At 35.4% G+C, this 13,310-nt stretch overlaps 1 protein-coding gene across 2 annotated transcripts in view; it reads left to right on the forward strand.

Moving 5' to 3' along the window:
- The window catches only part of LOC132148817 (rho GTPase-activating protein 17-like), a 32,563-nt gene extending 19,376 nt beyond the window's left edge, over positions 1-13,187 (forward strand). The window contains exons 12-20 of one of the 2 annotated variants that reach the window (XM_059557537.1): positions 62-143; positions 776-856; positions 944-1,057; positions 1,197-1,288; positions 2,384-2,519; positions 5,736-5,942; positions 6,990-7,129; positions 7,950-8,336; positions 12,314-13,187. In XM_059557537.1, the coding sequence (XP_059413520.1) occupies positions 62-143; positions 776-856; positions 944-1,057; positions 1,197-1,288; positions 2,384-2,519; positions 5,736-5,942; positions 6,990-7,129; positions 7,950-8,336; positions 12,314-12,438 (1,364 nt within the window). In that variant the 3' untranslated portion in view covers positions 12,439-13,187. The remainder of the gene's footprint in view (positions 1-61; positions 144-775; positions 857-943; positions 1,058-1,196; positions 1,289-2,383; positions 2,520-5,735; positions 5,943-6,989; positions 7,130-7,949; positions 8,337-12,313) is intronic. The other variant, XM_059557538.1, reaches the window with a different exon arrangement.
- The last annotated feature ends 123 nt before the right edge of the window (positions 13,188-13,310 follow it).

Here is a 13,310-nt window from a genome sequence, read left to right on the forward strand (position 1 = left end):
ACTAAAATTGGTGGTTTTCAAATCCATTTGATGTTGGTTTTGTTTTTGCGTGATTATTTAGGAGCCCTCAAATCTTACCTGAGGGAGCTGCCTGAACCTCTGATGACCTACCAGCTGTACGAAGAGTGGATCCAAGCCTCAAAGTAAAGCACATTCACATACTGCACATCAATGTCCATGTGACTTCAGTGCCTCGGTATTCAGAAGAAAATACAGGTTTTTTAGTGAGACTCGCCAAATCTTGAACATTTGGTTAAAAACTTGAATGACTAACTTAGGTATATGCATAAAACCATATTAGCAAACAAACAATGAATTGCAAAGAGATTAGCTTTGAAGAGCAACTAATATAATAATTCTGTATCAGTCATAATCTATCAAAACCAACAACCCATTATTTACATGCTTCAATTCAAAATACACCACCAAAACCTTGCGGCCGGCAATGTTTTTAATTTTTTTTGAAAGAAGTCTCTCATGTCTAACAAGGCTGTATTCATTTGATATTTTTAGTTCTAACCCTAAATGCAAAATAAAGTGTCACTTCCTGTAAAGAAAAAGCCGTGAAAAATGACACCCATGCTTATATTTTGCTGATTAAAAAGTGTGCGAGTTTAAGAAATGAAATGGATGAAGATGTTTCATGTTTTAAACTCATCACTCATATAAAAAGTGATTATATCTACTTGCTTTTCAGTTTTTGTTGTGTGCTGAAGCCGCTTATGAGATCCTTGTAACATATATCTGTTTTTCTCTTGTTTTCTCTGCTCTGCAGTATCTCTGACCCTGATAAGAGGCTTCAGGCACTGTGGGTGGTATGTGACATGTTACCAAAGGCCAACAAGTCCAACTTTAGGTCTGCTTGTTAATACACTAAACTAACTTTTGACATTGTCCTGTAATGGCTGTTGTAATCGTAACAAGCTAATCTGTGTCTGTGAAGGTACCTGGTGAAGTTTCTTGCCAAGCTTGCTCTGGGAAGTGATGTAAATAAGATGACGGCAAGCAACATCGCCATCGTACTGGGACCCAATTTACTGTGGGCCAGGACAGAGGGGTGAGATAACCCAACAGCAATCCACTCACATAATAATAACCCATAATACTTCTCAAATTGATTATGTTATCAGTTAAATGTCCTTGTTTAGGTGTCTTGAGGAACAGTTTGATATGTTGCAGTTTTGTTGTTCTTCTAGAAGCCTGGCTGAGATGGCAGCTACTACCTCCATCCATGTGGTGTCTATAATAGAACTGATAATCAACCATGCAAGCTGGTTCTTCCCTGAAGGTCAGAGTTGCCCTGTCTAAAACCTAGTGAGCTTCCTCACTGCTAACTGTCTAGATCTTAAATGGGATGTAACCTCATAAGTGACTCCTCACGAGAAGCGCAATGGAGATTTGACTAACGCTTCCAGCTGAATATGCTGCATGCTATTTCTGCCTTTTCCAGCTTTGAAATTTCAAACATGGAATTTCCAGCTTCCTATTGGAAGAGTCACATTTGAAATCAGGCTTGAAACACAGCTGTACATTATAAAGATTTGAATCAAATACCTGCAAAACAGCAAATTACAATTTGCAGCCATGATCTAATGTGAGCATTAAACTCACATTTGCTAAGCTAAGAACTTGTTAATAAATATTACGTTTTTAGCAATACTTTTCAGAGCTTTACCTAAAATATTGATATATAACCAATGCTTCATCCTCCATCTTGGATTTTAGATTTATTTTTCGTATTTTTGTATTCATTAGAATTTTATTTGAAGCTTTGTTAATTTTGTCAAGTCAAAATTGTTTTCCATAGGATATTTAAAAGCAACAGAGTTGCGCCAAAGTGCTGTACAACAAAACACAATATATAAAAAGCATAATAGAAAACATGCATTATACAAAAAAACTGTAATTGTTAATTTATGCATTTAGCAAACACTTTTATACAAAGCAACATGCAAAACATAGCACAAAACAAAAGCAATTTCTCAAAAAGCCAACAATATTCCTAATGTTTTTATATTTGTCTGTATAATGAAACATGAAGAAGTAACAATATTTGTAATAGACATTACCAGGTTAAGCACATAATGTAATGTGCTTTTGTCATTTTTATTGGTTTGTAATAATATTTCTATATAGCTTTAATTTTATTGCTTTTAGTACTAAATCTAAGTTAGTTGACAACTTAACATTTCTAATTTTTTGTTTGAGTTTTTAAAGTTTATTAAATTTTTTTTTTTTTTTTTTTTTTATCTAATATGTATTTTATTTTTATTATTAAAGTCACTAGGGATGGGCACTGAGCTTGACTTTGTTAAGATCAGTGTTCTCTGAGTTTACTCAGTCATGGCTGTGTCTTAATATCCCCCGCTCTTTTGCTCTTCAGACGAGGACTTCAATGTTTCAGGCATGTTTGCTATGCCTGGGTGCCCCGGGACCCCTGACTCAGAAGCTGGAACCATAGACAGGAGGCGCCCAGGCAGCCAGGGGTCGCTCGAATCTGACACACCCCGCAAAGACAGGTACAAGTCTCAACCCTGCAATCATAGACATGACTCCAACTCTACAGTAGTGTCCGCATCATTTGTAGTGGCCAGTGAGTCCGTCACGGTCAAAGCAGACAGTCTGAGACCTGAATCTATTGATTTCATATGACACATTCATCTTTTTCAGTTTTGCTTTGTTTTTCTTTAGATTTTTTTTTTTTTGATTTTGTCAACCGTTGCTTAGGCCTAAAAAATAAAATTGTTTGGTTCCGGTTTCCGACTGACCCTGTCAATTTATGTGCGACCCAAATTTATTTTATGAGACTGGGGAAGAACGGTCTTTCACACATCGTTAATTAAATTACAGTTTCCTTTAAATGCTGTTTTACACTTAAGTAATCCGTTAAAAACCATTAAGTATTGCATCAAAACCCTTTAACTGTCAATTCCTAAAGTGAGCTATAACTTAAGGTTTGGAAATCGTAACATTAAGAGAAACACGGGGGGAGTCAACAATATATCGCGGAACAGAGAGGGCACTGACAACATGCTGACAGACAGGACATTAACATTACCAGCTTACTTTTAATATGAAACAAAGTCTCATTTGGTTATTTCACCTTTCAAATGTGGTCATTTTTTAAAGAAATGTAAACAATAAATACCGTTTTGTGGCTCTTGAATGTGTCGAACAGATCGCTGTAAGTTAGATCATCAGTTAAAACTAACTGATCGTCTCTTGCTTCTAGTTAATTTATAGCATCAAAATCAAATAAACCACATAAATGAACATCATAAAGAATGTTGTTTGATTACAAAAAGATGTCTGTACACTCCGTTTTTCAAGTTCAAATCCTCCATGTTAATCTACTATGAGATCGCCTGTCAAACTCCCGCGAAGGCTTTTTGTGTGTGTGTGTGTGCGTTTTGCGTGTCTATGGCAACAACAGAGTTTAAACGGGAATACAGAATCACTGTCGTAAAAGTACCGGTACACACATTTAAAATCAGCGCGCGCGCGTGTGTGTGTGTGTGTGTGTGTAAAACTGCCACTGGAGAAAAAAATAAATAAATAAAATAAAATAAAAATCCCTACCGACCAATGACCTCAACTGACAACCAACCGGAACCAAACTTTTTTTTTTTTAGGCCTTATTGTATGCTTTCTGAAATAAATGAACTTTATGCTCATAGCTTTGTATAAATGCATTACTGATATATTTCATTATTATGAAATGGGTGCCCATTTCAGAGAAGAAAAAAGCCAGGTTTTTGACTTGCATTTCAAAAACACTGATGCAGCATTAAAAGAAATGAGAGGTTATAATGAAATGATGTGTCTCCAGTAAATCCAGGCCTAGTTTCTATAATTCCAGTTCTATTTTTTCAGTGAGGGGAAGCAGGAAATGTTCAGTCCCCTGTCAACAGTGCTCTTGTTGGTTTGGTATGTTCAGAACGAGTCAAACAGCTCCTCTCCCGCAGACCATCACACCTAAAATTCAGAGAATGTAAAGGTGAATGTTTTTGTGCCTCAGGCACAGGAGAGTCCTTCAGCTGAATGTCACCGGCTGACATGTCTCTTTCTAAAATAGATTTGACTGCTTCATTAATAAGCAACTCAAGTACAGCCAATGTTATTTTAGTAATATTTACAAATACATCTTTTTATAAATATATTTATTTTATGGTAATTCTTAATATTTTTAATTAGCTTTTATTTTTTACATGTACATTTTTTTATTTTAGTTTAAGTTTGAGTGATTTTACATTTATGCATTTAGCAGATGCTTGCAAAAGAAGAACAAAAGCAATCCGTCAAAGAGCTGACAGTATTCATAAAAGACCAGGTTTATCACATTTTGTTATCTGCTTTCTCATTTTTATTAGTTTTTATAATTATATAATTATACTTTTTTAAAGTAAAAACTATTTTTAATAGTTTTAGTTAACAATAAGAACATATTAAATGGATAGTTCACCCAAAAATGGAAATTACCCCGTGATTTCCTAACCCTCAGTTTACACGACAACGTTGTAGTCAAAAACTGAAAGGTTTTCCCCTTGTTTTTAAAAAGTTTCATGTAGACATGACAACATTTTCAAATTGATCTGCATTTACACATATCTGCGAAAACGGCCCAAAACACTGTATAACGTATGCCAGGCCAGTAGATGGCGATGTCCCCTTGTTAGTAAACAGTACATGTAGGGAAGTGACGATTATATGTTGTATATGATGCGTCTCTGCTGTTGGTTGTAATATTGGTCAAGTAAATCTTCACCACGTTAGCAAACTCTTGAGCAGCAACAACAGTACCATGTGCTCCGTCATTGTTGTGTATGTTTGTTCTCACTTGCCTGTAAATTTACTGTATTTTTACATTTAGCAATGCAACATTCAGTTGCATAGTGTGCACTATACTTTATAGCTGACCCTGGACCATGAAACTAATCATAAGGGTAAATATTTCGAAATTGAGATTTATACATCTTCTGAAAGCTGAATGAATAAGCTTTCCATTAATGTATGTTTTATTAGGATTGAATAACTATTTGCAAATCTGGAATCTGAGGGTGCAAAAAAATCTAAACATTGAGGAAAGTTGTCCGAATGAATTCTAAGCAATGCATATTAGTAATAAAAAATTACGTTTTAATATATTTTCGGTAGGTAAATATCTTCATGGAGCATGATCTTTACTTAATATCCTAATGATTTTTGGCATAAAAGAAAATTCAATCATTTTGACCCATACAATGTATTTTGGGCTATTGCTACAAATATACCCCAGCGACTTTGTGCTCCAGGGTCACATATTTATTGGCTATTTTTGCTCTGTCAGCAAAACCAGTTCCAAAGAAGAGCAACCATCACAGGTCTCAGAGCAACACACACTAGTGGTTATCCTAAATAATCACATTTTTTTGATGAATAGGTTAAGTGACAGTCACTACTAGTCTACTAATACTACTCTACTACTACTCACACTAGTTTTGTTCCTGTGGCATAACTATAAAACTTGCAGAAAGAGTATATATAGAGTACACGTGTGTGTGTGTGTGTGTGTGTGTGTGTGTGTGTATACAGAATTATGTTTTATGTTAAGTTGGGATGCTGAATCCTCAAATTTGACAAACCATCTGAAATCTCAGCTGTTCTCATCACATGTCTCCTGTCCTTCTGTGGACACTAATACCCCACTGTCAGTCTCTGGGTTGAGTGTTTCATGCTGTCTCCCCTCTTCCCTGTAGCCCTGCTAACAAACAGCCGGAAATCGCCCCTCGTAGACCTGGCACATTAACCAAAAAGCAGCACTCCTTGCCTAACTTCCAGCCCTCTCTCCCTCCCATTGACGTGTTTGAGCCCTTCCCCCTGTCGCCCACTGGCGGGGGTCTGGAGGCTGGGCAGGCGGTTCCTCAGACCCATCAGCCTTTAGATCAGCAGCCCGCGGAGAACAGGTAAGGACTGGAGCGACCGTAAAAATCTCCCACCGCTGCCAGATGTCAGGAGATCTGTGTGTCGTTTTGTGCCATTCTCTTGATTATTGCTTCAAAACCCCGGCTAACAATCGGGTGTAATCACAGGGAAAGGTTAGAAACATTTCAGGAGACCTGGGATGGCAATAATCAAATGCTGTTGTTTGTCGCTGTGTCATGGACGTCATCTTTTTGTGCCATTCTCATGTTGTTTTTTTGCTTTAAACACAATTACAATCAGAAAATGATCACTGGAAAGTCATAAACTATTACAGTTGCACCCTTGATTAAGGTTATTTTCTACCCTAAATTTATCCAGACAGGGTCATTACTCAAATTCACAGGGCCCAGGACACATGTTTTATGAGTGAACCCCGTTTCTCTCTATATATGTAGGGTTAATTCAGGATAATTAAAAAAAAAATCGCTGTCATCATAATCGCAAAAAAATATAAATAAATAAAAACATAAAAAAAGTGTTTCAATTTACCAGAATTAAGTAAATTAAGTTTTAATATATAGCCTGCTGTGTAAAAATTAAACTGTGAAACTGTTGTACTGAAACTAAAAATTATTATAAATAAACTGATTTTGTTTTTTTTTTTATAGTTTTTGCATGTTTGGATAGTGTGTAGGATTTTTTTGTTTCAAAATAAATAAATATAAATTAAATGTAGTTTATTATTAAACGTTTATTATGAAGTTATAATTGATTTATGTTTTAATCAAATGGGGAAGATTGAAGCAAATGCCTCTCAAGTTGAGTCTAGTGTCTCTTTTCTGCAGAATATTCTCTATTTCTTGAATTTGTGTGTCCTGCCTTGACTTTCTCTATTGCTTATTCTTTGTTTAGTGGAAAAGATGGCGTGCATGCCGAATAACACACTGCTAACTATGCTAACTGTTTTTCCTTAACACATGTACTACTGTATATAGTGCAAGACCATTTTAACTTCGCTGCATGTGAACTGATAGGTGTACACATACTGCAGTGTGATCCCATGAGACGTGCTTCTCTTCTCTCCCCAGTAACACCCCCCGAGATCCTGCATCCACGCCCCCTGCCACGAGGAACGGGCCGGGAGGTTCGAATGGGACGCCCGCTCAGCTGAATGTGGGGACCCCGACCTCAGGTCCTAAGGGCCCCAGTCCATTCGTGGTGCGCAGAGGTCAGTCCTAATCCTCATATTATTGTGTGGTATTACAGGTTACCGTTTGAAAGTTTGCAGAAATCTATACTTTTATTCAGCAGCGATGCATTAAATTGATCACAGTATTGCTGTTTCAAATAAATGCTAAACTTTCTGTTCATGAAAGATTCTTGGGCAAGAAATATCACGAAAGGATCACGTGTCACTAAAGACTGGACTAATGGCTGCTGAAAATCTGGCTTTGCCATTACAGAACAAAATTAAAAAATAAATAAAATAATAATAATATATATTATTATAATTATTATTTTCAGATAGAAAACAGTTATTTGAAATTTTAATAATATTTCACAATATATAATTTTTTATTGTTTTCTATACAACAAATTCATATTGGTGAAAATAAGATACTTTTTATTTTTTCAAAAACATCAATAACTCTTACTAACACCAAACTTTGGAACAGCAGTGCGTATATATATATATATATATATATATATATATTATTACATTTTGTGTTGTAAGTTGTTAATTTTTATGCTCATTTCATCAATTTCTTTTCATCAAACTCTTTGAAATAATAATTTAATAACACTGCTACGTTATAATGTTGTGATGTCTAAATGCACTTGTAACATTTGAAAGATTTTTGTGTGTTTATATTTTGTTTGTTTTATGAATTAATTAATTAATTATTTTAGACAAAAAATTATTTGTTATTAGGACATTTATGAACTAATTAATTAGAAAACAATTATTTAAAACGTTATTATCAGTGCATCCCTAAAATGCATGTTGTCTAGTCATGTAAAATCATGTCTGGACTGTTTGGTTTCAGGTACAAAGAAACAGGCGCCGGCGCCTCCCAAACAGGCCGCCCCTTCCACACCTCAGAGCGTAAAAGTGGTTCCTAACCAGCCCACACCAAACCAGTCCTCAGCCCCGAGCACCCCTCAGCCTCTCACTGCATCCCGTCGCAACAACCAGACCCCCATCCAGGCCCCCAGCCACCCTCCTCCTCGACCTCCTTCCCAGAGCACAGAAGAAGCCGAACCGTCCCCTCCCAGGACGCCCACTCCTCCCGGGACACCTCCTTACGACAGCTCCCAGCCACGCCCCAGGCCCACCCCTCGAGCGCGGCCCAAACCCAGCGGCCCGCCCCCACCACAGCCAACTAGCGACGGTGCCGATGGTGTCTGTGTTTCTGGATCCAAGATCATCTCCGGTAACAATCTGCTCTTTTATTTGTCACTCGTGGAAACACTCCAACAACATGCTGACATTTTTGCACAAAATAATAATTTCTGTTCTTTTATAAATAAAAAAATATATAATTGTTTAAAATTATAATTATTTAATAATGTTAGTTTATTATGTTTAAATATAAGTCTTTAAATATTAAATATGCACATTTAAAAAAATTCTTCAATTATTAATATGAAACAAAACCAAAATCTTTTACATTGTATAGCCAATAAAATTATAATAAATAATAATGGAAATAATTACATACTTTTATAAATAAATAAAAATAAATAAAATTATTTTATTTTTTTATAATATGATTCATTATTTCATTTATTGTTTAAAATACAGCAAACGAGCCAAAATGTTGTACACTGCATAGCCAATACAATTACAGTAATTGTGCAAATAATTACAATTATTTTATGTACAAAACTAATATTTCATTTTATTTGCAGAACATAATCATACAGCACATGACCAAAATGGTAATATAATGATAAGGGAAATAATTCAATACTTTAATAAATAAAAATCATTATTTTATTATATTCTAAAATGATTCATTGTTTCTATTTATTTCTAGAAAATACAAATACAGCGTATGACCAGATGTTACAAGCTATATGGTTGCATCCAGACATTTTCTTCATAAATAAAACTAATAGAAAATGAAATTTTCAGAGAAAACAGCACAGATGACTTTATCCGTTTCCTGAGGGCAAATGCACACAATTATAAAAACATGTACATTAAGGTCAATCTCTCAATGGATGTCATTTGCACACACATTTCTACAGCTCAATCAACTCTAGAAACCTGGAAACACACTCATCTAGAGTCTGTATATCAGTGTCAGCTGATTGTGTACCTCTTTAATAGCTCATTATTGGGAAGGAAGCCCAGCACTCGCCCCTGCCAGACAACAGCCCTGGGGTTTCCCTCCATTAGGCTCGTTTCACTCGACGAAAGACACCTGCAGATGATGGTGTCCATGCCATGTTATTATAGAGTTATTACACAATCCCAGATCCAGAGTTAACAAGCCTTATTTTCAGAAGTAGGTTTGTGATGATGGATGAAGCACACAGTGTGCAGTTGTTAGCAGCATACAGCAGTGTTGTCTGATCAATAAATCTTTCATACGGGCCAAAACAGGTCCTTTTGATAACTGTGTTTTAGGCATTACTTACTGTATAGTCGGGTCTAGTTTCTGTTTAACATTTACATTTAATATAAAGGTCACAGAATTATCAATCCTTCAAGATTTCATTTCCTCGATCCTTTAAAGGAATGTTCCAGGATACATTAAATAATAATAAAGTGAAGAATTAATAATAGCGTGTAATAAAGGTGAATTAAATAGACGTTAAGCTCTACAGACAGCATCCACGGCATGTAGAAGATACCTATGAATTATAAAATGTAAATCATTAAAAAAAAAAAATTAAATACAAGAAGGAATGTTCCAGCTTATATTAAATGTTAGACTCTATGGGTAGCATTTAACAAAAACAATAATAATATTTTAATTTTATTAATTAAAAATAATGCAATTTTATATTAACTTCTAAAATGTATTAGTTAAACTCTATGCCCAGCATCAAAGACATGTAGAAAATACGGATGAATTATAAAATGGAAATAATTTCAAATAAAGAATAAAATAATTTACAACAATAACAATCTAATGAAGCAAGCAAAAATACAGTTTACAGAAATGCATTTACAATGAAAGTCTCTAAAGGCAATCATGATAAATGTATAACTACATTTTAGTTTTTTGCCAAATTAAGGATTAAGTTCAATTTATACTGACCGTGAAACATTCCTTGAATGTCATGTAATCGTTTTTGTAAACTGGCATGAAAATCTCCTCCTGAAACAGACCATCGCTGGAGTTGAGCAGAAATGTAGCCAAAGAAAAAAAACGTTTGAACAGGGAGAAAGAAAATTTGGATGAGGAATTCTATTGATGGAAAACCAAATGTTCCGTGACGGTTAATTATCATCATTTATTATTATTATCCCTCATGCCTTTCAGCACCTTTGTGATGTTTACTTGACCTTTGCATACGTTAATTCAACTCAGGACTGAACATAGATCTTTAGTTTAGTGTTTAATACATAAATTGACTTCCAGCCACACACACACATCTTCATGTCTGGATTTCACATTTCTCCCTCATTACACAAAATGTCATCATTGGCCTGGCTGTAGGATGCGTCGTGTATAATCATCTTAGTCGTAAGTTTGGGTCAGTGAAACCACAGGCTGCAAAAGTCGGATCGGTTTCCAGCGAGCGGTTGTGGAAATATCAGCAGCTGCCAGGAGCGAGGTTCAGTCGCTGCATCTGCGTGAGAGAGAGCTGCGATGCTGCCACGTTTAATGACATTACCACCACCATGATTAATGCTCCTAGCATTGTTTAAAGAAATCACCTCTTTCAGTGATTAATGACACTTTTCTTGGTGGTTCATTGCCATCAGAACTTCATCATGAAAAGCCAACATGAAGTCTGACCGTGTTTGCTCTCCTAATACACGTTCCTGATATTATTTATCATGCATTTAAACATTTCAAAATGTGACCAACTCCAAACGTTCGACCAGTGGTGATTGCAATTAGCATAATCCAATGAGTTTTGCCCTTTTAGAAGTAATATGGGTTGCAGACAGTGTTTCATGTGAACTTTAAAAGGCTGAGATGTGATTGGATTGGCCATCTGAAATGTGATTCGCTGCTGGTCATCAGTGTTTGATGTTGTGATGCTGTTGCACTGTTACAGATGTGTGATCTTCTTCCTGTGAGGTGTGTTGTGAGTGCCAGGCGATGGTAAGGACTGTTGTGTGTGTCTGAACGCTTTCTTCGCCTGTTTAACCTGACTAACAGCAGTTCACCTGCATGACAAGCTGCCTAACCAGTGTCTTTGTGGCATGTTTTAGGATAAAATACCAGCACATGCTTTCTGCAACTAAACACACAGTAGTAACTAGTTACTCTAGTAACTCCTGCCTATGAACCTCAGCCGCTTCTGCAGGGTGGATGTTAGCTGTGCAACAGATACTCTATTATTTAGCATGATTGATTATTTTACATTTTAATGCGCTACAGTATGGGGTCAGGTTTTTTTTTTTTTTTGAAAGAATTATCACTTTTGTTCATTAAGGATGCATTAAATTGATCAAAAATGACAGTACGGATATATATATATATATATTTATTATTATTATTTTTATTTTTTTTGAGTAAATTATGTTCCTTTAAACTTTGTATTTCTCTGACAATTCTGGAAAAAAAATTAATCACAGTTTCGACAAAAATATGAAGCAGCACAACTGTTTTCAGCATCGATACGATTTCTTTTTTACGGCAAATCAACATATTCGAAAGATTTCTGAAGGTGAATCATGTGACACTGATCTGGAGTGATGCTGATCACGGGAATTAATTATATTTTAAAAGTATATTAAAGTAGAAATCTGTTATGCAAAATTGTATTAATATTTCACAATTTTACTGCTTTTGCTGTATTTTTGGTCAAATAAATGCAGCCTTGGTGAGCAAAAGAGACTTCATTCAAAAACATTTTGAACAGCTGTGTACATTATATCATGTTTGGAAATTAATGATGTATAATATAAGTATTGTAACAATAATAAAAGTATTTTTTATTAAATGAAAGCAATATGAAAATAATTTAAGTTGACAGAATATATATATATTTAAGTTTATTTGAATGTCTGTCACAACTAAACTACATTATTTTCATAATGCTATCGTTTAAATATAATAACATTAATACTGGATATGATCCAAGTCTATCTTGTTAAATGATACATATCATCCATTGCTTGTTTTCCTTGAAGGTCAGGTTTTTTGGAAGCTTAATTTCGGTGGAAATATGATGTAATGTTCTCTTTGAAATCTCCTAACTATGCATTATGATTGCGCAGATGGAGATGGAGAGGAGAGATCTTTGACGGGACTAGGGCTGGATCTTGTCCCGGAGCTTGAGGAAGATGAAACCACAGAAACACTCCCAGAAGATGCAAACCAATCAGAAAACACCGCCCTGTGAAGTGGGCGGAGTCCAGTCCTCACACAGCCAATCGAAAGCTATGTTCGTAATGGAATACTCGCATACTTACCGCGTAGTTTATTCTTACTGTTGTTTCTAAGGATGTGAAAGTATTCAAAATAAAAAACATTTTAAACATGACCTCAGTTACCGTATGAGTAAATACAGGTATTAAGCATTCAGATTTAAGTAAAAAAATGTCTTTTAACTTTTATGAGATTGATCAAATGATGAGTCATCGCAGTTGCTTCTGGTTCAAACGTCACACTGGAAATGGAAGGTCAAGTCGATGCATTGCATTGTGGGATATGGTACCCATCACAGTGTGCAATTATAGTAGGTAGGTCATCTGGGTATTAGAAGCATACAGAAAATGTGTATGCCATCATGCAGTAGTATACATACTACATTCAGCACAAGTAGTGAACGCAGTGTGATAGTATGCTATCCTGAACATAGCCATTCACTTTAAACTCTGACCCCTGTAGAAGACAATACATTTACACAAAATACAAAAAAAAAAAACTGTAAAACATCAGGTGGTTCCTGGAGTCTCTCTGTCCTCACAATGCTGGCACATTGTAACCATATACCAGAAGAAAGAAAAAAAACTGTACGCACCTGTAAACGTGCTATACAAGCTTGATTTCATTCACAAATGGCATAAAGCTGGTTTGGGTTCTAATCAAATATGAATGTCTTTATGTTTTGTGATGTTTTGCATACAAGTGTTATATATGTGTGCCTTGATGTCCCACACACTTCGCTTAGCATGGTGAATGTCCTTTATTTGAATCATTCCTTTCAATAATTCTTTTAAGATGTGACAAAAATTGGATTTCAAAAAGGTTAAGACACAATGAATAATAATG

Source organism: Carassius carassius, chromosome 9, assembly GCF_963082965.1.
Source record: "Carassius carassius chromosome 9, fCarCar2.1, whole genome shotgun sequence".
NCBI lineage: Eukaryota > Metazoa > Chordata > Actinopteri > Cypriniformes > Cyprinidae > Carassius > Carassius carassius.